Source organism: Tigriopus californicus, chromosome 3 (assembly GCF_007210705.1).
Source record: "Tigriopus californicus strain San Diego chromosome 3, Tcal_SD_v2.1, whole genome shotgun sequence".
Classification (NCBI taxonomy): Eukaryota; Metazoa; Arthropoda; class Copepoda; order Harpacticoida; family Harpacticidae; genus Tigriopus; species Tigriopus californicus.
Window position 1 is genome coordinate 5,565,174 of NC_081442.1, and position 24,176 is coordinate 5,589,349.

The following is a 24,176-nucleotide window of genomic DNA, read 5'->3' on the forward strand; positions in this document are numbered from 1 at the left end:
GGTCGAGTTTTCCTGCGTCGAGTTGCCCGCTAAGTTGAGTTGTCCGGTCACTCTTGAAATCACATTTTGCACTATGTTCAAGGTTTCCATTACTCCGACACGTTGTTTTCTCCTGTAACGGAAAACCCTCATCTAACCCTAGCACGTTACCCCCTCGTTGGATATATTTAAAAACCTTCGAGACATTACCCTATGATTCAATCTGATAGATGCTTTCACAGAATCTAAGTCATAGGTTTAAGCAATCAGGGAACTCGAACTGATCTAATGGCCTCTGCATGAGATAGGTAAAGCAAGACCGAACATTTGGATAGAAATTGTGCCGTTACACCTTCCGGCCTTGAACGTTTGGAAAATTAAACGAAAAAAGTAAGAGGAGATGTGAAATAGTGCGTGCACCTTTCGTAAAGAAAAAGGAGAGCCGTGGATTCTTCCAGAGAATAGCAAAACAGACAAAATGGTAGAAACTGGTGAAAAACGGATCTTTGTTAATCGATCCATAACCTCGTCCAGTTTAGCGAATGTTTTCATAATTGCAGGACGGCAGAAATGTGTGCCTTGTACAATCATACAATAGTCGACCAAGACGGTTTTTAGTTTTTCTTTGCCAAACCTGGCATTGCTATTTTGCTTTCGTTTTGAAAAAATAACATTTGCCAAGCAAGATATTTTTCTTTTCACTCATCCTCCTCTTTTTGAGTTTGCGCTTTGGGTTGTGCTCATTTTCACTGTTTTTGTTTGACGGGGGAGTTTGCTTTCTCCAAGTGCTCACAAGAGTTTTTGTAGTTGGTTCATTCAGCACTTTCATTAGGTGTCAGAAGGAGCCCTATAGAATAAAATATTGTGTATGACGTGGTGAAGTCAAAGAATTTTGCCTTGCCGTGATACAAGCGTCTGCTCGTCAGCTTTGCAAATGCCTTCCTGGGCTGAGTGCCCAAGGCCTCGAACCAGAAGTAGGCACCACTCCGAAGACGCCCAGAATGCACTACAAAACAGAGTAAGTACAAAGCAGGTGTTCCAATGATTTTTATGTCTCGGATAAGGACACTTGTGGCAATGAAATTAGAAAGCACCCGCTCGTTCGGTCGGTCTTCCGCTCTTTCGCTTAGCAAAACGAAGAAAGGAGGATCACGGTGTGCTTGCTGTTTAAGGATGTAGAGTAAATATATAGATATGAAGATTCAATATCGATTTACGAATGGGCTTCAATGGCTCCGACGGCCTTGAGAGATCTCTTGGGGTGATAAGTTTGAGTCACCAAAAGCCACGCTAGACTACACTTTTACTACTGCTTCGACGTACCTTCAAAAGCAAAAACTGTAACCCTCCTTGTCAGCAAGGGTAAGAACTTGCTCCAACCTTTTTTAGCACCTTGACTTGCTCATCAAGCGCAGGCTCTATACTCGAAGTAATCCTGAGCGCGATAAGTGGGAAACATTCCACACCATTGAAAAGTCACGGCCAAGAGCCTCCCGATAATTAGCTCCCATGCACCGCAGCCACAATCTTTAACCCTCCCTCCGATTTTCTCAGTCTCACGACGAGCCCTTGTTATTCATCCCTTATTCTGTGAATGTACTAGTGGCTTGTTCCACAGCGGAGAAATAAACCCTCCTCGCTGAATATGGCGAAAATCATCGGAAAACATCTTCTTCGAATCGTTGAACAACCCCACCACGAACAAAATTGCCGGTCTCGAAACCCTCTCGCTCGGAGTCTGCAGTATCAACAGATGATGATGTAGGAGTACTAGGAGTAGCAGGAACAGCCAGAGCAGCCAGAGCACTACTAAAGTAAGCACCCTCTCTCTGGTGGAAGGCACCGAGAAAATCGAGGCGAGTCGTTCTAATACATATAGTCTTAGAGGCTCCTCACTACAGAAGTACTATAGTACTTCTTGCTCTACAATACGCTACTACACGCTACAGCCATATCGTGAGTGTGTGTACTAGACTCGCACGTATTGACGTCCATTCGTTCGTGCAGGTTTCTGCTTGGAGTCCTCCATCCACGTTTGGGAGGGCATATGTTGGACTATGTGTACTTGTGTGTGTGTGTGTGCTCACCCCAGCCACCACCACCACGAGCACCACCACTACCGGGTCCAAAGCCAAGCCAGTCGGTTCGTGAGTGCGGGAGTACATGTAGCAAGTGGGATCTATTCTTTAATGCACACCAGAGTGTACAGTTGTGTGTGACATTTTCCCCTCAATAACAGCACTTCAGTCGAAGTTTTGATTCGGCACCGCATACAAGTCCGTCCAGTCGTTCGTCCGCTAGACGTGCCCGGACTAAGAAAACACTCTCACAGCAATCGGCAATCGGCATTACTCGTGAGTCCCCTCCGAGGACGAGGATCTATCTCAGGCCAACGGAATCGTCAACCCGGCCTAAATACGCATGTGACAACGAGGTTAAAGTTCTCCTAAAGAGCAGAGTGTTGGTTGGTGATCATTGGAACTTGCCCATGTCACTTTCCACAACGCAAGGGTTGTTGGTGTAACTTGCGCCCCGGAAAAACTTGTTGCTTCACCCTCGGTCATGAATCCTCCCCCTTGCTTCTTCTAAAAACACAGCTCGAACAAGCCGGCATCCAGCAATAACATAGCATCATCAACAACATCGTCGTCAACAACAACAACACCAACAATAGCCGTAACAACCGTACCACATAACCGCCGCAATTCTTCGCCATTCGAACATCTGGGAAAACACCCCTGACTTGGGGAAGTGAGTGAGTTACTTACGAACCGACTCGGTCGCTCCAACCCGTCAAGGGGTATGAAATGGTGAGCGAGGAGACGAGATTCCCGCTAGTGGTGCAAATATAACGACAAGGAGGAGGGGGAAATTCTTTGGCTTTTCGGGTTCGGGGACGGAGGCGAAACTGTGATAGCCCGAAGACGGGAAATAAACACACACCACACACACACACACCCGGATTGTTGTAGCTTCAATGTTCAACAAGTGTGACTACTTGGACCATTCAAGAACGGATTTCTCAAAGTCCATCAACCATTGATCTAGATTGTGGTGTGTACTTCGAACTGAAGTGAGTGTGAACAGCTTCGCATCTCACCATGGACAGTCTCGCTCCAATGATGATGGACGATAAACCTTTCTACGACATGGGCGAGCATGAGCTCTTGGACGTTTGGAACACAGATCTAGCCACGGTAAGGACCATGAACTAAAGAAATTCACTGTCCGCCTCGATCGTTAGTCTCGAATCCGGTAGTATTGCTCAATCATTAGATTCGAATAAAAATCGATTGGCGGCCCTTGTCAATCTCCAGCAGTTATGCTTAACTACCCCGTTTAGCATTAATTCATTCAAATAAGGATAGGTCATCACTCATGGGTCGACTTTGAGTGAGGGAACATTTTGAATAGAGGAGTAGAGTTCCATGTCCAAGGAGCATGTTAGGTACAAAAAGTAACGCTGCTCCCTAGTGTAACGAGCTAATAGTTCACAAGTGGCAGGCGCATTTGGATCGAACTCAGGTTCGCTTGGAGGATTGACGACTTTAACGATGGAGAAAAGTCGAATATCGACCTTGATAAAATTGGTCGCTTGTATAATTCAAAGATTTACATTTCATAAAAAATTATCTTGCTTTTTCCTTAACGCATGAAGATTTTGCTAACGAAGCTTTAGTGATTTCATTTGCCAAAGCCCTTCGGCAGGCGGCAGGCAAATTCCACGTTTGTATCCTCTCCCCTTACAAACTCAATCAAAAAATTGATACTGGGTAATGAAACGCTTATCTTATCAAAATAGGGTAAGTCGTGCATGCATGCAAGCATAGAGGTACGTACTACTAAAGTCATTCAAGTGAGTCATGGAGAGTGTCATGCAATGGCAAGTAAAAATTTCATGAAATTTGTTCTTGACAAGAACTGATGATTCAAAGGCTTTTATGAACCATTTCAATAAGTCAAAACCAACCTTCAACTTCCCTTTTTTTCTCCCCTCCCTCTTTTTCCAATCGTTTATTGCCCGGATTTTAATGATTTTGGCGGCGTATGAAATATCTGACGAACAATGGCTCCGACCATAAGTCTGGGTTGCAAATGAGTTGTAAAACTTGAAACCACTTCAACCCATTGATCTTTTGATCCTTGCCTGCATGACTGGCGCAGCCCGGGTTGAATTGTAATGATACTTCCTTTTTGAATATCAAATGATCTACGAACTACTTCTTACAACTACCACTACCACTACTAAGTGGATTTCTTCGGCTTCTCTTGCGTTTATCGCACACAAACTCACATGTTGAGACGTATTGTGTGCTTTTTCAAAGCACACAATCTAACGGTAGCACGCTGAATCAGATCCTGGTTCTCAAATTTCAAACTCGCTAGGGGGCGCTAAATGATAATCAAAGGGCTTTCTCACATTTAGTCTGATAATCTTTGGCCCAGGATCCCTCCTTTGACCATCCAGGGAAGAAGTCAATTGTCCAAAATGCTTACGCCAGTGCACAAATGCAGTATCTTCTTCAAAGGCAATAAATCAGCCAGGGGTTGCATATCAATTCTCCGGTGCCTCGAGCATTGCTTTTTTTCCCTCAAGATTCCCCAATGCAAAACCATCAGCATGATGAATGTCTTTTCTAAAGCGTCGTAATGCATGATTCCGACCTCTGGACAGAAATACGAATCCACCCACCCACCCACCTTACCAAATAGGGGCTCTTTTCCGTCTCAGAAAGTGATCCTCCCAATATTTCATTTCTCGCGTCTTCGCTCTTCTATGTATTGCTGTCCTCCTCCTCCTCCTCCTCCTCCTCCTCGTCCTCGTCCGTTCATGATTGTGCCACAAACCTGCTCTAATTGTACGAGAAGGTGATCCCAGGATTTGAGCCCATTTTCTGGTCTTGCTCATGGTGCCGGCATTTTTGTCCGTGGTTCTGTTTTGGTTGGTCTCTTGCTCCTCGAAGATGATCTTGCATTCCAAGCGTATGTACGTACTGGAGCTGTCACAGCACAGCTCCACACCGTATCTAGTAGAATTGGTAGACTCAGTAGATAGACGCACAGTAGTGAAGAGCAGCGGCAGGTGGATGCTACTTTTGTCTGGAGTTCTGCAAGGCGGCATTCTGGTGTAAAAACATCCCAGACCGTGTTTGGAAGCTGCTCCGGGGGATGGATGACATGAGAGTGGACTCACCTCTTTTTTTTCGTTTTCGTGAAAATCCCCCGAAACCATGCATCTAGACACATTACCCTCATCAAAGATAAACACGCCATTTTAGAGTCATTTTGGGATTGTGTTAATAATTTGATCGAGCCAAGCCAATGCAAGTGTGCCACAACTTCTAATTGAGAATGATGTGCATGTATTGCCGGAGAGAAAAGAGACTTATTTTGATTGGCATCACCTACTAATACACGTAAGAAGTGCAAAGTGCATCTGCTTAAATGGGGTCGGTCTGATCTTTAGGAGGCATTTGCACTGAATTGTCCAAAAAGATGCGTAGAAGGGTGCTTTGGAAATTTTCTCATCGAAGAACAATTATGCCGTAAGCATTGGGTATGATTTATAAAAGCATTTAATTTTGTGCATTGTCTGTCTTCTCGGCGAAAATAGAGCTAGAAGTTTGACTGCAATCGCCACGATCACGATAACCCGTATGGAGGGTGTAGGTAAAGGATGTCATTGGCCACAACGCTAACCAGACTCTCACATCATTTTTTGGTTACCTTTCGTTTAGTGTGTTCAGGTGCAACGAAATGTGTTTGTTTGAGAAAGTGCTGCAACTTTCTTGGCATGTGCAATACTACGTGAATATGACCCAAACTTTCCATCGAAAAGAGCCTAGTATCTATGTACAATATTGATGCCCTGGCTTACCTGGAATACGAGAATGCATCTGAATTGAAGCTCACACAGATTTCGATCATGTGAACAAGTGCTCTTCGGCAGCTGCAGTGACCAGAATAATAATATTCATACTCATTCTACCTTTGCCATTTATAGTCATGCAAGTGGAATTATTCTCCACATACTAGAAAACTTTCTCCACAACATTTTGTGCTTTAGCGACCTTTATCTTCTTCAATTTTGTTTCCTTGGAAGAGCCCCATGTGGGATCTTCTTCTTCTTCTGCAACTACTACTACTACTTCGACTGCTACTGCTACTGCTACTCCTATCTACTCTAGCGCTTGTTTTGTACTGGTTCGCTCGCTCATCTCAGACTGAGACTACCTAGTTTACGGTACTGCAGTACAGAAGAAATTACCGGTGAACGACGAGGGGGACACTTGATGGACCCGAGGAAGGACTTTTTTGTACCTGTCTGCCTGTCTCACATTACCAGAACGTGTACTTCCTCACTAAGTTGGTTGGTCGAATAAGCGCATACATGTTTCATGCATGCATGGACGGATGGCTGTGCTCACTGTTACCGGTACTAGGTTCATGTTCGAGCCGCCACTGAGTGGTTGGCCAACAGGATTTTAAAGATGAGTCCTAGTCTCAAGGAATGCTGTTGGACGGACCTTCGGAGCTTAGCCGCTCGTTGGGAGTGAATGAGTGGAAAAAGAACCAAATTGGTTTGACACATTCAGGCTCGAGAGGTTCCGCTCCACTAAACCAGCTTCTCTAAAGGGATAAGATTCCGACGACGACTAGAAGAGGGAAAATACCAGACCTCCAAGCAGTACCAACATTTCTGAGAATTGCCTGGTTAGGCACAAGACTAGACTAAGTATCCAACCAACCCACTAGCTCACGTAGCGAGTCATTCTGTGGGCAACCGGAATGACTCCTGAAATTGGCCAAAACTTAAGAGGATTGACCAACATCGAGAAGGGTCAGGCTTTGAGGGGAGAATCCGGTTTTCCCCGTAGATAACTGGGAAACGATGTGACATTCCATTTTCCTCCAGCTATCGGGCTAATCTTGTGAAGGTCTTACAATACACAGACGGATGAGCAGGAGCGCAAGAGTAATGATGGCCAATGCAAGCCGTCTTCTTCTTTTTTCATCCTACATCCCAGGCGTGACTAGACAGGTGCCAGGGGGACACCCTTGATTCATCATTATCCCGGTGGGTTCGGGGCCCAAGAGTCTGTCCAAAAAGGTAATTCATCTTATGGCATTTCCCCCTGGAAGAGGTCCTTATTCATTTTCTTGAAGCGAATCATTTCCCCTAGTGACGAGACACAAAACGCGTCGCTTCCTCAAACTTGGGGGTTTATCCATCCTCAAGACTCGTCTGACCACGATCGCTCGTCAAAAGATTTCTGGCTACCAGCTCTTTTACCTTGAAGAGTTGAAATAAAAGTGAAGAAGACGCTTCAGAGGATTCCTTCCTCCCCATGGCTAGCTAGTTCATATCAACGGCTGGGTTTTAATTGCCAGAAAGTTTCCGATACAGGAAACACATCCACACACCACTCATTCACTCAGAGGTTTTTGGTGGAGGAACGATGGGTGATGGCCATTGTGTCGATCACAATGCCAAGTCACGTGAAGAGCGTCTTTCCCAGTTCAAGCCATTTTGAAAGACGGACAAGTTTGCAACCAGAGAATACCCTCTCAACATACGGACCCACAGAGGATGATTCCTCAACACTCTGATCCAGGTACATAAGACTGAACAATCGCACCTTACACAGATGAAAACCTCCTCCCTTCGGTTCTGTGTAGCTTCTTCATCATGATGATTTTGGAGACATTGGTCTAATGATCATTGGTCAGATCCAAGCGCGTCTATAATAGTATTTTTGTTGCTATTTTGTTGCAGACTAGACGAGTCTGATTTGGAACAAAAGCCATTACAAAAATGTAGCAGTCAAATACGCGTCTGACTTCATTCAGTTTATGACTAAATTTCCATAATGGTCATCATTCCAAATCCGTCTCATGACAATAATCATTTTCATTTGATTATGCACTCCAAAACCCTCTGGTGGGAAAATAAAAAGCAATAACAAACCCTGAACAAGACCTACCATAAGAACATTTTTCCAAATGGACACTCGGTTGTCCATACTGTCACTCTTTCGTTTCGAGGAGCAATTAGTAGGGATAGGCAGTCATTTTGCAAATCTCATGGAACATGTCATACCCTCGTCATACCAAGTTCATCCATCCAACCAGTCACCTACCCATTAAAACGCCCTAATGGAGATCCACTCATTGTCCAAGCTCTCGCGCTCATCAACAGCCTCGTTTTCCTCATCGGGTCCGGTATGTACGAGTAGATAAACTGGTTCACAGCCAACCAGTTCAAACTTCATTTGAAACGGGTGTCAATGATTAGTTGGAATGGTTTTGTCTTAAGAGGAGAAACAGTCAAACAACAAAGTTGTTGGCTCACTCAAGCTGACCGAATTCGGACGGACATACCAGACCATCATGAGAAAGACATGGGTTCTCTCAACGGTCCTATGCCCAGATCAATATGTGGATTTTTCTTCACGAGGTTGGTTTTTGTGTCGCTAAATTTCAGCCGGTTTTTGGGGAATTAGCTTGGAAGTAATGGTAAACTCGTATGCTTGAGAGTTGTTGCCAGTTGACAGAGGCGAGTCACGCATGAATTTGAATAGATAAAAAGACAGACACTTCTGATCATCGTAATTCAAGGGACACTTGTCTCGATACTAATCTGGCCAAGCCATTTGCTGCTGTTTCTGTTCTACCACGTGTTCATACCAACGTTTGCCGTTATGGCATTTCTCTACTTCGATCTTGATCCTCTGATTTTACTATTGAGCGATCGTTGAGCTATTATACTTCCAATATGATACCAACTCAACAACATGCCTGGTGGGTTGTGTTGCTTTTCTTTGATCAGATTTCAGCGTTCTTTCAATCTCTTCTGATCGCTTGGCTCCGTCTCTCTCTTCAGCGGTAATTGACCATTGAATATGAAGACTCTGAAGAGCTTGCTCTAAGCTACTTAAGTACAGTACTGTATGCACGTCCTGGATACCCTGCGTATCGGCAAATCTGTATGATACGGGCTGACTGACGGAATGAATGAATGATTTCGAAAAGAATGTCATGGTTGGGGAAATTTGCCGGTCAAGGGCTGGGAACTGGAAAATGTATGCCAAACGGAGCTGATTTGTAGGTATTCCTTAAAGAAAGCGAATAACTGGTCTGACATGACATGCATTTTGTCTATCATTTTCCAGAGACGCTTGCTAAATTGTTATCGAGTAAGTTAGATGCACGTACTTGCAAAAGATAAGGAACGTACTTTATCCTCGCCATTTTCTTGCCATTGATTTCTCAGAACTTATCATCGATTCCGAAAAGAAAGAGCTAAAAGAAAGAGGTCCTCTGCTCAATAAAAAGGGGTTGGCCACCGAAACGCTTACGTGGTTGAACCTGTATGTAGTGGTACACTTGATACTGGACAAGATGGGTTTGCTCACTTTAGCAAGTCCTAACTCTTCTGGACATCTTGACTGGATCGCTTGCTCGACGGAATGAAAATAATCGAACAGAGTGCTCATCACATGGATGGAATTGAGCTCGCGAAGGAAGCCTGTCATATGTCTCATCAAGATGGTCGTTCCTTTTTGTGGTCTCAAATTTGAGCAACACTCGAGACAACAAATCAAATCTAGGTACCTAGAGTTGTATAATGTACCAGTCCCACCTATTATGGCTCGCCAGCAACCATGAAATGATATCTCGTAGTTGTTGATTTTTGGACCAATCACGGAGAATCTTGGTTGGATTGGCAGCTCGTTGGCTTTTTGATGCTTGGACGGATTTACGCAAAAACATTCCACACACAAGCCATTGTATCTTGGTAGTTGTTTTTGAGTTGAAGGAAAATGTTTTCACTTGAGCAATTGTCTGCTCTTTCAAGTAAATCATTGGCAAAGTAAGTAGTAGTAGTATAGCAAGGCTCTCCCGGTGCAATTCCGTTGCCCTAGGTATACGCGATAAAACCATTGGACATCCACAACAAGCAATGAGCGTTGCAATTATCAATTCTGTATCATCTAGGTTGAATTACGAGAACAGAGCCTTGAGAATAAGGAATAAAGCGCACGGAAAAGAAAAGAGTCCCAAATTCATCGCCCATGAAGTCAATGGTGTAAATAATTGAGATGCACGGTTAAAATAGAACTTTTCCTCCTAGAGTGACTAATGGATGCAGTTTTTTTTTCTTCGAAAGTGAAAAAAAGGAACGTGAGCCGAAACCCACGACTCATCAAGGCAAGTTGGCCACAATGTGTCGTTAGCGTAATGAGAAAACCGAACAGCAGTATTCGTTCTCCATGATGCCATGGCATACTAAAGTGTATAAGCATCGGCGAGGCATGACCCTGTCACTGCAAGTATAACAAGTAATGCACGCTAACAATATGGTAGTAGTTGATACCGCTATAGGTTTACGGACATGAGAGTGAGTACTATCTTGAGGGTAGGGTAGAAAGTTAAGAATGTTGAGGAAAATGAAGAAACGGAAGAAGGGTATTATAGTAGGAAAGTTCCTCTGGCTCGTTCACAACATGTAATTTGCACTCTTTCCCATGCGAATCAAAGCAGTACACTCAACGTACAACGTTTGCGATTGAAATTGAGTTATGAATGCTGTTGCATGTGCAGTACTTGTAATAAAAGTGGCTTCAGAGACTGAGAGCATCGTTGTGAAAGAATGCAATAAAATGAGGTAGTGTAATACATAGTATGTTATACACATTGTCTGTACATTAATTAGATAAGATGTGTTAGTGTAATCGTAGAAAGATCCTTAATCTAATTCGAGATATCCTAATATGGGCTTATTCATATGTTGCACTTTAGCACGAGAGGTCAAATAACTCAAATTTCAATCCTGCTTGTTTCAACTTTAGATTCCCCAGATGCTAGCTGTCCTCCCTATTTAACCCTCCGTGAGTGGAAATTGGCCGGTAATTTCATCAACTGCAGGGTTGTCCGTATATTTGTGGAGCAATGCTCGAGAAACATGCTCTTGACTGAAAACACTTATTTGGCCTTTTAAATTCTAAATTTGGTTCGTGTGTCAAGAAACAGTCATGGAATCGTGAAATGGCATCAAAACACTTTGCGTTTGTCTTTGACCGGGATTCTTCTGGGAAAGATTGTACGAGTAAAAGGTATTTCCCGCTAATGTAGCCTCTTGCACGATGTTTAAGGTCATAAAACAGTCGAGACTGTGTCTTGTGAGTGAGAAGTAGCAAATAATTGGCAGGTTTCGTTTTCTGCCCGTTTTTCGGTGTGATTGCCGAAACATCCAGACAACCTTGTAGCACAGTATCCTCGAGGTCAAAGATTGGTGCACTTCAAGAGAAGCTGCGAAGGGGTCTGTGTACTTGGTTTCCTTGTCAAGAAGGAAGTAATCCACGGATGGTTCAGACCCACATCCCAACACTTGAGTCGTTTCTAGTCCTCCCTCCCTTAAGAATCATCATGTTCTCTGGCATCATCATTAATTCCAAATTGGAAGCTGGCAAAAAAGTTGCCGACGTGAATGACGTTCAGGAAGAAGAGGAAGAAAAGGAAATAAATTTCACTTTTTATTAGACGCTTCTCAATTTCCCACTCGTAACCTTCTCTCTCTCTCTCTATTTTTCATTCTTTCCTTGGCTTTTAATTCCATCTCACGAACACGACATTCAAATAAACAAATATTGGCGATGATGCTCATGTTGTTAACTAGGAAATTGGTAAACAGATCCAGACAAGAAAAAGAACGATTTTGGTCGAGCAGTCCCGAACGAACAATCGGTTGCTTCAAACCTGCATGCATGAATTAAACACGCCGGAAAGTTACCAATATGCCAAGTGCTCTCGATATTGTCGTTTTTTTCAACCTTAATTAAAGTCTAATTGTACCTTATACGTTGAATTTATTGCTTATTTTATTAGGCTGTCATGTCATTTTTAGTCCCTATATGATAACTACATTTATTCAAATTCTTACAAACTGAGATTTTTGCTGTTCGTTCATAGAAAGAAAATGCCACAAAGATTTTCTGGATCAACATTGAGAAACCATTTTGACAAGAAACGGAGGATATCGTTTGAAATTTGATACTGATCGAACTCTGGTACGATGTGATCGAACGTAGTCGGGCAATTGGTTCATCAGCATAAACCTTAGCTCCAGTTTACTTGTTCGTCCGTTCTCTCAACGATAGTAGAGGGATGAATTTTCGAGAAATCAGAATTTAAATCTTATGTTGTGAGTATGTACCCGGTACTTGATAAGCTCGGTAAATTGTAGAGGATAACAAGTGTCCTCCTCTCAGGCTACTATTTTTAGATGGTTAGCTTCTAGTTTATAGAACTGTCGAGAGTGGTATTTGGGAATTATTAGTGGGCCCAAGTGTTTCACTGGATTGCCAGAACTATCAACAATATCAACGATTTTTACGCTTCAAACTATGTATACATAAAGACTATTCGAAATTTACTTGTATCATTCATTCCTGTTTACCTACGATACACGTAGGGCACACAATTCAGGATTTTGCACATGTGCTTGCTTGCCTCTTGACATCTTTCTTGAGGATCTTTTGTTCCCGGCATGTCGATGAATGGCCTATTGTTTGATAGCCAGCCTGATGTTGTTTTTACTTGTACACGTATATGAACTATGAATTGGATCAAGTAGAAATATCTCAATTTTGAGGACGGGATCGAACCTTGATCAGTAAGACGTTTGGAAGAAATTGCAACAGCGCCAGGGGTGTAATTTATTTGCATTTTGCAATACAGTGAAATCCAGATAAAGGAACTTCCAAAAACCAACGAAAAAAGTTTTTATATCCAGATTGTTCTCATTAACGAACTCTGCTTTTTCTGGTGGATTATGATACAGTAGTGATGAGTGAATGAGTGCAATAAGCAATATGTATCCTCATACATACATATTTCTCGATCAATAATGAAATACAGTCTTTTTTGCCGTTTGGCCTGATTGGTTTGAAGAAAAAAATGCCCCTGTTTTAATTTCTTGAAATGCCCTAATTTTCAAGAAGTTTTCTAGATTAAACCTCGAAAGGGAATTCAACATCTTGAACTTTTCTTTGATTGTTTGAGGGCTAAAGGACAGATTTGTTGAAACAATTTCCCCACCGAAAGAGTGACTATATCGGGATTCTGGACCTTGAATTGGTTCCTATAACCGAATTAATTCATAAAACAAAAAAAATCGATCTCAAGAAAATTGTGCCTATATCAGGATTGTTCCTGCAACCGAAGTTCTTATAACGAGATATTTCTGTAGTTGTAGAGGAAACCAACAATAGCGCGTGAAACCAACAACTCTTGACAAGAACTGATGCCCCAATTCAACTTCCTTAAATTACTTTATATCACAGTTGGTTAACAATCAAAACGAATGAAAGAGGTAGCATTGACAATGTAATTAACCACAACTCGCCATGTTAGTGTTATAGAATTAATTAATTCAAGTGAGGACAAACGCAAAATATGCATAGCTCTCCAGAATCTGACATCTTCCCGATCAATGCCTCTTTTCATAAGGTCGATTTATTTTCTTCTTGAACAATTGTAAACACGACAAAAAGGACAAAAGGCAACATTAAAAAAACGAATGGCTCTCAAGGTCGGAAAGTGAAAGCCGCATAGTTGCTCCTTGTATTCACTGTTTTGAATCGATGAAGATAGTACGTTCTGTACAAACATGCGAGTCCTTTTTTTCTGTGCCAGAAATGTTGTTACTCCTGCTCCGTCCGTAGCTCGTTTATATAGTGTAGTACGTACGTACAGTAATCGACGATCGTATTGTTGCTCCTTTTACTATTCTTTGAGTGGGTTGGCTTGGGTTCAATCAAAATGATCTGAAGGCTCGAAGCATTAATAATTCAGAAGTCGTCATTGGCCACCAAGGTCTGCATTTAGTTTCCTTTTTTCGAAGAGGTCCAACGCTTCTTGCCAGGGTGGGCATTTCCTTTTTCGACACTTTTGTCCACCCTTGTCTAACAGTGTCCGAAAATACGAAACTTCAAAATTCCAAAACTATGGATAAAGATGATTGTAGATTGATGTTTCAATTGGTGATTTTACAAGCAAAAACGATCATCAAAACTTTTTCTGACGAAATACATACTCTATCATATGAACTCAGATCATGAATATATTGAGTCTATTAAAATTCAAGCACATTGTGGGGCTTTAAATCATTAATACTTTGTCCATAACTTACCCAGATTTCTGGCAACTTATTGTTTATGGAAATGCAGTGTAGATAAATATGAATCCCTACAATATCCTACAATGATTGAGTTTGTCAGTGAATATTCCGGTTGAATGGGCTAATAATCATTTAATATTGAAATAGCATTGCCTGATTAATACATTTTTGGACAACAGCTAGTTTTTACTTTTGGAAGAGCTTTGAATATTTTTGTCCATTTGATGTCCAAAACACTATCTCATTCCCAAAATTGCCCAAATTGCTAGTTGGAGATGTTTCCAAAATAGAGGGGTCCAAAGACTAATGTTACCTCTGCATGTAAAAGTAGTTTACTGTCGCTTGAAATGCAGTACAAGAACACACAAGTACTCTAACTTGAATTGTTCACTTGTGATGAATACACGGGAAGTTTTAAATTGTTTATGCCGCTTGCCTGCCTCTCGCTCTTCGGTCCCCTTTTTGCCGGCTTTAAACGACGGCATGACTTGTCCCACTTTTCTTAAAGATGTTGACAGTCTGGTGTTTCGAGATTATTTCCACCGGTTTTCCCCTTTGCTGCATCAACTTCGAGGACAAGAAAGTTCATTCGCCTTCATCCCCAATCCGTGGCTTCTATTCCAGCTCCTCCATGAGCTTCTACGAGTACGTCCTAAAGCAGGGCTCTGGTATGATGCTTGCTGGCATGGAGGACTGACTGAATTGCTTCCTCACTCTTCGTTTTGTCATCGTACAAAGTACGCGTTTATACAGAATGGTGCGATGTGTGATTTTTTTTCTCAATCAAGGGAGGGGTGGAGAGACAACGTGTTTTCTCTGGATGTTAGGCCTAGATATTCCATGTTCTAGGAATACGATGAATTTGAGAGGCGAGTGTGACATCCAGGCACACTGATGATGTCGTCTTTTTGAGTGAACTCCACGGATCTCACGGATAGCAACCATAAGAGCATTGAGAAATCGAGGATGACGAGCTCAAAAAAGCTATCTCACCTTCTCGACGTCCTCGTCGTCGTCCTCCTAATGTGCATGGATGGTGGACTCTCTCAGGGCCATGGCCGATCATTCAACTCTGTTGACATTTTATCTCGAGCTTTACACGCGTGCTGATGCTAAATTTATCGAGAAAGACATTTTGCCCAGTACTTGCAGAAGGAGTTAATTGAGCTTCAAATACACACATACAAGTATGATTTTCAAACCTATCGTCCTTAGAAAGTGATCCATTGCTGTTGCGCAATTTCCAATACTGTGTGTTCAGCTAGCCCCTTTTCAACCAATCCCTCTTGCTTCACACATTCATTCGGGTCCACTGGGTCCACGAGGTACAAGATAGATTGACGGCAAAGACAGCCTTTTGGAGTTTATCAAGAACAAAATATCTTTGTCGTCATAGCAATCCTAAGCAACCTAGGGCCGGTCTTCCTGGCCACCAGGAAGTGGCAAAGGTCGAATGACCTTGGAGCTTTTTCCCCCTCCCAATTGTTTAGCGATTGTGGGACAAATGGCACGAATGCAAACAAAACTCGTGCTGCTCGGTAGCCCTATCGTTTCAACCATCGAATTCACAAGCCCTTTTCCTCTCCTTTCAGCATTCGATGGGCAATGTGTTTGCCAATTCATCGCCTTCACCATCACCACCATTATCCTCGCCATCGACCCCCTCAGACTCGATGTCAGGGGCTAGCTTTATCACCACAGACAGCCTCGTATCGGGCACGCCCAGCTGTCCCTGGAACGCCTCAGATCTAGTTGGGAACAGCATGATCCGCAACGACCGCCTTCTCACCGACACATCCACCATTTTCCCCATGGACCTGAAATTGACACCCACGTTGAGGCCTATGGTTCATCCCTCGGATGTGATGGGCGGTTACACTTACCCCGAAGGTCAACCCATCAAGCGAGAACCGGGCATTAGCTCGAGGAATCGGCCCACCATGGGCAGCGATGGAGACTCATTGCCGGAGTCCCCTTTAAGCCTTTCAGAAGGTGATTTGATTTAGCCCTGTCAATCTTTTTTTTTTCTCGCAGATTTGACCCCATTATAAATTGCATCGGATTTGCATGTGTAAATGAGAGCTTTTGAAAGATGACCGGGTGCAATGATAAAGGCCGTTCCACTCTTCTTCATGGATGGTTTTCTATCGGCATTTGCAAAAAAATATAACAAAACAGTAGGATGCACTTATTTGACTACCCCTTTTTAGCCTGTTTCGCGGCATTGTGCATTGAACGTTCATCAATGTCGCCATTGGCCAAGATGAGAGATGACCAGTAATTTATGCATCACAATTTAAATTCTTAGTAAATCCATCGTAATGAACGTGGTTTTCCTTTGGGGTTTTCAGATATGGAAACAGATTGTTATCATCCATTTATCACTTTCAACACATCCATGACCTCACAGACGGGCCCAATTGTGACCTCGGCGATGACTTCATTGGATACTTCCGAGATGATCTCTAGCTTCGTGCCTATCATCAAGGCCGAGACGTCCGATCAGCCCATTGATCTCCATCTGTCCCAATCCATTTCAATTAGCACACCCACGTCCACAATGATGAGCCCCACCATTGCTTTTATGGATGATCTCTCGAAATGTGAGGGCGAGGAGGACGTCCTCGAGGACAAGTCGGACGAGGACGAAGACGACGACGACGAGGATGACGACGACGAGGAGGACGAGGTCATGTCCAAGCCTGTTCCCATTCGCACCCAATGCAACAATATCCCGGTTCAAAATGCCAATGGCAACAACATTGGTTACATTATCAAGCAGGAGCAACCCGTCTCTCCGGTAAAAGTGAGTCCATCACTTTTAAAATGCATCCTAGATGAGAATTTATAATAAATCGTGCTTTCTCTTAGATTTGCACTCCGCCGAGCTTGCTCAAATCCTCCTCCACTATAGTACTTACGACCACGAATGCCAATGGGAGCAGCAGCCGATTCGTCATTCCTAAAGTCAACATTAAAGTCAATCCTCATGGTAAGACCAGCATACATTGAAAGCACATTTCTTTTCCAAATAGCAAAACTTTTGCACACACTTAGCACTTCGTATGTGGCGGCACAAAGATTTTGCACCGTAACGAGCCAAGTTCGTAACGCTTAACGAGAGTTCGAAGAGCCCCGTTAAAGGAAACATCATCAGCTTGATTATCACCATAACCATACTTTGTCAAGATCGAGAGTTACCCTCACCACTCATTGTTACATACCTAGAGTATACCTATACGCACACTACTATAACTTGGACGAGCGAATTTGAAGGAGATCAAAGCATATGGTTAACTCATCTCTCAGTGAGCACTGCTGCTGATTGGTTTAGAGAAACTTGGGAGCAATGCTTCGACTACAAGCCGGTTTCGAGAAGTCGAGAACAAATCTTGATTTGAAAGACGAAAGGAGATCACCTCCAAGTTGATGATCAACTCACTCTTATTGAAGGGTGTGCTATTGTACTAACACATTCATGTAAAAGATATTTGACGGTGAGAGGGGCACAGCACAAGTGTGGCCTCATTGTCGTTCTCAAAAATCAGTCCTAGCTGTTCAAATCACGCCTAAAGAAATAATAACTAAACTACAAAAAATATGCAAATATCATCTTTTCAGGTGCAATTTCCAGTTCCGCAACCACCCTGTCCTTGAGCCAGGGCATCGTAAATGCGTCCATACCTGGTGGCGGCACCACCTCGTCCCCTGTGAGGATCAGCACGTCCACGGTCAATGGCACTCAAGTGACCGCATCATCATCCTTATCATCCACGGTGACAACATCTCCAGCTCGACCGAGAAATGTCTACGGTCACTCCACCCGTCAACCCATTCAGACGCCTCTCATATCCAGTCAGCCGGTAATGGCCCCAATTAGATGTGCACTCAAAATGCATTTTTAACACATGGGTGTTGTGACTTCATTGCAGAAAGGGTCTACGGGACCACTGTTGTTGACCGAGGAAGAAAAGCGAACTTTGCTCTCAGAAGGCTATCATGTTCCGCAAAGGCTGCCGTTGACGAAGCAGGAGGAAAAGTCTTTGAAAAAGATCCGGCGAAAAATCAAGAATAAGGTACTGATTCTAGCTACTCAGCAACGCCCTTTCATTGTTATCTCCCTGAGTTGCATGTGTCACTCACAACCACAAGTGTGCTCGGAAGTGGCAAGCTACCATTGAAAAGCTACGCGATTTCTTTACAATCATGAGAACGAAATTGAACTCATTATCAGATTGACGAGTCAATATTGACGGGTTTTATCCCCTCTTGAACGGATATACCACTCACGTTATTGACCTGGAATATCCAATAACGCGAACTGTAATCTTGCCAGAAACACGTCCACAATGGTGTTGTGCAGTATGGACTACTGACACGTGCCTACTTACGTATTGGTAAACCACCTTCCTTTGCTGGAGTGATCTATTCATGGGTGTGTTGTACGGTACTTTGCTTACACACTTGCGTTAATAGTTTGGGACTATGTTAGACTGGGACTAGAGCCAACAAAATTTCTTCAATTCCAATACCTATGTGTTCCTTATTCCATTGCAGATATCCGCTCAGGAGAGTCGTCGGAAAAAGAAAGAGTATATGGACTGCTTGGAGAGGAAAATGGATTCCCTCCATGCGGAGTTGTCCCAATACAAGGCCAAATGTGTGACACTCGAAGGCCAGAACTCAAATCTTGTTGCTCAGGTCAAGAGGCTACAAACCCAATTGACGTCAAGAAATGGGGCCAAGGCCAAAAATTAAACCCACTTGAGTACACTCAAGAGTCTTTGGTCATCTGGATTGGACGCTTTTTGCGCAGAGGATCAATAACATTCTCAAGTGCCTTAACCATAACGTTTCTAGCTGTGAGCCTGGACCTAATCCATATGACAATCCTAAACAGCCGCCCGTACGCAGTAAAACGAACCTGTGATCATGGCAGCCAAACCAGATTGAAGGAAGGAAGGAAGGAAGGACCAACCATGTCATTAATTGGGTACAATGCAAAATCGCCCATTTAAGACCAATCTACATTCCGCATCCATCCCCATGTATTCAATCATTCTCGCTCGTTCACCACCCAATTGACAAACCTTTGATAGAAAACTAACCAATCACCGTTTGTGTGCCTTTGTCACCTTCTTTTCAACAATGTATATACCTATAATAGGATAGACCATTCGTCCCTTTCACGACGATGGAATTTCATCGATCACTTTCATGACCAAGATATTCCGGTATCCAGTAAAGGCCTCCTCCCTCTCTTCTACAAACTAATTTCACTTTCAGTAACTTTGCCTACAACACAGTTGTCTATGATTTTGATCATCGTCATCATAATTAGTGCCAAACATGTAAATAACAACCCTCCATATCTGGTCTCGCCCGATACTTGCATTTCCTCTGAAGCAATCTCTTGAGGCTCAATTCTACTTCATTTGTGAGCATTTCGTTTTTTTTTTACCCTTGATTTCCATTTTGGTTGACGTCCCTCAAGGATTTTTTTAGTGAGTGACTGGCCGGGGCCTTTTTTTTTACAAACCATACGTTAATGATTTGAACGGTCAAGACACAAGAGCGGATTGGAAAGTCATTCTCTCGCCTCTCTTGAGTTAAAAGACCCTCATAGGAACTCGAACAAGTGATAAAACTAAATGTACATACAAAAACTAGCCAACCAAGTGGGCAGACTGTATTTTCCGCATCAGTTTTAGCCCGTTTGTCTGGCGCCCCTTTCTCATACCACCAACCTAGTAATTTCTAATTTTAGTGCAAGCAGGATAATCGTCAGCGTGCCTCTTAAATGTCATTACTTTAGTACTACATGTACAATATGATGTAATTGGAAAACATAAAGTGGTTAAGTCTTGCCCGCAGACATTTGTCGTCCACTTTCAAACATTATCATTTTATGAATACCTTGACCGAACAACCCAACATTGATTTTAATTTGCTTGCGTTTGAATTTGTTCCTTGGTGAGGAAGAAAAATTCCAGTTAATGACAGACCATAATGGAAAACTAATTTTGAACTTGATTGATCCCAAATTGTTCCCATTGAACAAAAATTGACATTAAACGAACAGATTTTGAAACAAACTTCGAATACTATTGTTACAGACTTGAACATGATTTTTGTGTAACTCAGAATATACCGTCGTCATAAGTGACCAAATCTCGTTTGTCCTTGTGACTGCCTTTCTGGCTATGAGAGGCAGCAATTGTGGACCAAGTCGACGAAGAGGAGGCATCATTGATGGGATCGATTTGTGGTTGACGACGAGCCATAGATACCTGGGGGGGCCAATGAAGTTATGATTCAATGGTTATTTCATCTAAATAGTTCGTTGTTGACAATACCTTCAATTGAATGCCTTGAGCGAGAGTATCGTTGTGCTCAGAAATGGCGGCTTCGGCTGATTCTGGCTTCTCAAACGTGACGAAGCCACAATTCTGATGGAAAGATTGAAAAGTGATGGATTAGGAACTGCCCGTGCATGATCAGATTTTTGAGTATAAAGTTTGTTTTCAAATGAATCTATAGGTGGATTCTGTAAACCTGGCGATCTTCTACAATTGTCAATTGTACAAATAATAAATTTCAATAAAGTTCTCACCATAACAGCTAACCACTGACCTTTTCCACTTCCAACGAGACATTGACAATTTTGCCATTAGATGCGAATACGGTTTTGAGAAAGTCCTCGGATATATTGTACCCGAACACGTAAACGGTATGTCCTTGGCGGGGCTTCTCCGATTGATTGCCCTCTCGATCGGGTAGGCCACGTTCCTCGCGATCACGGGCCGTGACAAACGTGTCATAGAGGTTTTTGACCTTCTTAGGCGGGGGTTCCTGAAACGGACAGCCATTTGATGCAAACGAGGATCTTACGTCATCAGACAGCTCCACTTACCACGGGTTCGGGGTTCATGTCTTCACCCCCGGTATCAAACCCGCCACTGGGGCCGTGGGTGGCCGAAAAGGGTTGATAACCGGCTCGAGCATCCAAGCCCGTTAGTTTTCGCTCCAAACCTATACCAAGCAATAACGATAACACGATTAGCGATGGCTGCGCCCAGCTTTTCCATGCTGACTCGTCTTGGCAGTAATCACATACTCCAGGCCTAATCAGAGACAGCTTGGATCAATGGTATCTTAACTGTGTGTCAGGTTATTTTTGGCTATAAAATTCCATACAGCTTTCTTGTCACTGGGATTTTTTTCCTTGGAGTATCTGAGTCTTCGAGAAAACTAGAAATTTTGTTCAGCTACTTTTCAACTTGACCGCTCCAAAAGTTTGAAGGATGGTCTCTCTACCTTGGGAGCGTTTGAATCCACGAGATTTCTCTTGTTTGTCCTTTTCGATGGTTTTCTGAATGGTTTGCAATGCGCCCGTACGAATCAGTTTCTTAGCCACCTCCTTGGCGTCTTTGGCTTCGGGAATGCGATGATGTGACCCGCCCAGGCCGGCTCCAGCTCCGCCCAAACTCGCGCCACTCACGCCCAAGCCCGGGCCGCTACTCGTGCCCCCCGAGCCGGCCAAGGCCGCCGTACTACCCGCCCCACTCAGCAACAAGGCGGGTTTGTGATCGTGCCCGCCTTTGAGTTTGTCGTCGTGATGATGGTGGGGAAGCTTGCTTAAGGCTACTTTCTTCTTGATTCGTCTGAGCTTCTCATACTTGGCCTTGAGCATGAGCTCTTCGTCCGTCAGCTTGGCCGGAAAGGACAGAGCCACCACCATGGTTTACTACCGACAGGGTGGGCGTGTCACAAGTCTGCTCAGCCACGAATGGATGGGGAGAGAGGCTGGGTGGGAATTTTGTGGGGGAGCTCAGCTTTCTGGTTTGTTATGATTTGGCTTGACTGACTGCTTGCTTACGGCGCTTACAGCGCTTACAGACCAGCACCCAGGCAGGGTGACCCAAACGGCTCTCACATGCAGATCATATCAGGTGGCTAATGGACTGTTTTAGTTTATAAGACCCCATAAGATAGGGCTGTAAAGCCTTTGAAATGTTTTGAGCAAATCCCTCTTGATAATAGCTCATGCATATCCTAGATCAATGGGCAAGGTTACTGCATTGTAATATTAGTTGAAACATTAGTCAATGTAGTAATAGTCACGTTTGTTGACGTAGAATTTCTTGATTTTCTTCTTCTCAGGGTGACTGTTAGTGGGTGCAAGTTTCAAGCATGTGGATTCTGTCACGTCTCCTCATGACGTGGCCAGACGACCATACTTATCACATTAGCACAGGCTTGGGGTAATGTCAAAGCAATCAACTTGTTTCGCTCTGAGGTGGATACTTGGATCAGTCGAATACCATGGCCCCCACACATCATGCGAGTCTGCGAACATTAGAAATCCACTCAAATATGCACGAATTGTTCTCCTCTGAAGTCCTATCTTCACGCCCCATGCCTCATCCGTTCGAGTCCAAAATTCACATCATCCCTCAGCTGATGAATATGAGTCAAAGTCCGGTTGGGCGGCATCTTTGTTTTTCTTCTTTATCTCCGCGTTCGCCTCTAATTTCCATGGCTGATCTAAGCATCTCTCGCTCTCTCAGATCAGTTTAACACTTGTGCGTGCACTTGCGGTGGATGATGGATATGAGTCTGGTAAGAAAAGACGATGGATTCGAGGGGCTTTAACATGCCAGAAACTTTAAATGCAGGGGTTAAGCTTTAGGTCTATTCGGATATTTGATAGGGTTCGACTCGTTCACCTCTCTTATTCTCGGCGCCTTGGATTTCTAGCGGCATGTATGTGGTCTAAAAAGATCGCTGTCGGGCATGGTCCATTGCGCTGGGCCAAGTCCTTGCTTCGGAACTGACCACCAGGAATCGCTGCTCGTCAATTATGTTTCAAAATCAATGGTAACCCGTATTTCCGTTATCAGCCCTTTGTCCCTTTCAACCTGACAGAATGAACAAATTGGTAGAGAGTCAAGCTAGGTTGCTTAATGAACTACTTGTGGCATATTAATATCAGAGAAAGGAAACGGACCATTTTAATACTAGGGCTGTTAATTACGTAGACACAAAATTTTGCCCCAAACAATGCAAATACGTTAAGCCTATTGATTTTGTCATTGAAGAATAAGAATTGAACCAACTGAGATTGCATTTCAGAAATAAATTCTATTATGATTGAATGATTGGAAGTCAATAAGGGCCCTTATTTGCAACGTCACAAAGAAAACGGGAAGAGGCAAGGTAGATTGCTACATAAATTGCTCTTGCCTTGACTTGAACGCAATTTCTTTTCCGGGGCAATAATCAAAAAAAAAAGATTTTGATAGAATTAGCCAAAAACAACACAAACGCATTATAATTCAATAAAAAGGATGTGCCCCAATCGGCCCTTTACTTGGTAGAGGCTGAATGACAAAGCGCCCTCTGAAGTGCAGAAAGTAAAACATATTTCTTGCAACGTAAGGGGGCTATAGCCATCAATTTGACCTTGCTTGACAACTATTAACCTTGAATGACGCTTGCGGGTGATACAAGGTTCTTACCTAGGTGGTAACGGGTAGACTAGTGCCCTGTATTAGAAGAGTACGACAGTGAGTTCAGCGCACCACTGCGGCAGAATTTTGAACCTTCAATTCTGTTCCAAAACACCAAGTTTAAATGCGTCCCAGTCCCACACCAAACTCGTTTTTCTTAATGTTATTGCTTTAAAGGTTAGTTTCAAGGTTGAAGTTGCATTTCAGACATCCTTAAACGTAAGTTAATGTTTTAAACACCACTTTATGCGCCACTTTGTCCATTTTCTGGGGAAAAAGTGCATAATCTGAATTTGGTGTTGCTGTGATTGCAGGTAATGATGCCTAAAGAGTAACTTCAGCCTTATAACTAACCAATAAGCGATAAACATTTAACAAAATGCGTTTGGTTTGGATCTGGGACGCATTTAAACTCATTGTTTTGGAACGGAATTGAAGGTTCAAAATTTCACCGCAACGGTGCGCTGAACTCACTGTCGTACTCTTCTAATACAGGGCACTAG

At 43.2% G+C, this 24,176-nt stretch overlaps 3 protein-coding genes across 4 annotated transcripts in view; 2 read left to right on the top strand and 1 right to left on the bottom strand.

Moving 5' to 3' along the window:
• Positions 1 to 857: 857 nt before the first annotated feature.
• LOC131877349 (cyclic AMP response element-binding protein A-like) lies at positions 858 to 19,547 on the top strand. Of its 2 annotated transcripts, none has more exons than XM_059222979.1 (7): positions 858 to 997; positions 15,754 to 16,153; positions 16,513 to 16,967; positions 17,033 to 17,153; positions 17,783 to 18,024; positions 18,094 to 18,237; positions 18,719 to 19,547. In XM_059222979.1, exons 1-7 carry the CDS (start codon positions 914 to 916, stop codon positions 18,917 to 18,919), a joined length of 1,647 nt encoding a protein of 548 aa, XP_059078962.1. In that variant the 5' UTR covers positions 858 to 913; the 3' UTR covers positions 18,920 to 19,547. The 2 variants fall into 2 exon arrangements, with proteins under 2 accessions (XP_059078962.1, XP_059078961.1); XM_059222978.1 differs by lacking the exon at positions 858 to 997 and adding an exon at positions 2,088 to 3,176.
• Positions 19,548 to 20,171: 624 nt separating this feature from the next.
• LOC131877350 (negative elongation factor E-like) lies at positions 20,172 to 22,336 on the bottom strand. Its single transcript, XM_059222980.1, has 5 exons — positions 21,479 to 22,336; positions 21,075 to 21,193; positions 20,795 to 21,013; positions 20,518 to 20,610; positions 20,172 to 20,451 (listed from the first exon to the last, which is right to left on the bottom strand). Exons 1-5 carry the CDS (start codon positions 21,900 to 21,902, stop codon positions 20,302 to 20,304), a joined length of 1,005 nt encoding a protein of 334 aa, XP_059078963.1. The 5' UTR covers positions 21,903 to 22,336; the 3' UTR covers positions 20,172 to 20,301.
• A 282-nt stretch (positions 22,337 to 22,618) lies between these two features.
• The window catches only part of LOC131877351 (NADH-cytochrome b5 reductase 3-like), a 4,221-nt gene continuing 2,663 nt past the window's right edge, over positions 22,619 to 24,176 (top strand). The window contains exon 1 of the mRNA XM_059222982.1: positions 22,619 to 22,783. Within this exon, the coding sequence (XP_059078965.1) occupies positions 22,766 to 22,783 (18 nt within the window). The 5' untranslated portion in view covers positions 22,619 to 22,765. The remainder of the gene's footprint in view (positions 22,784 to 24,176) is intronic.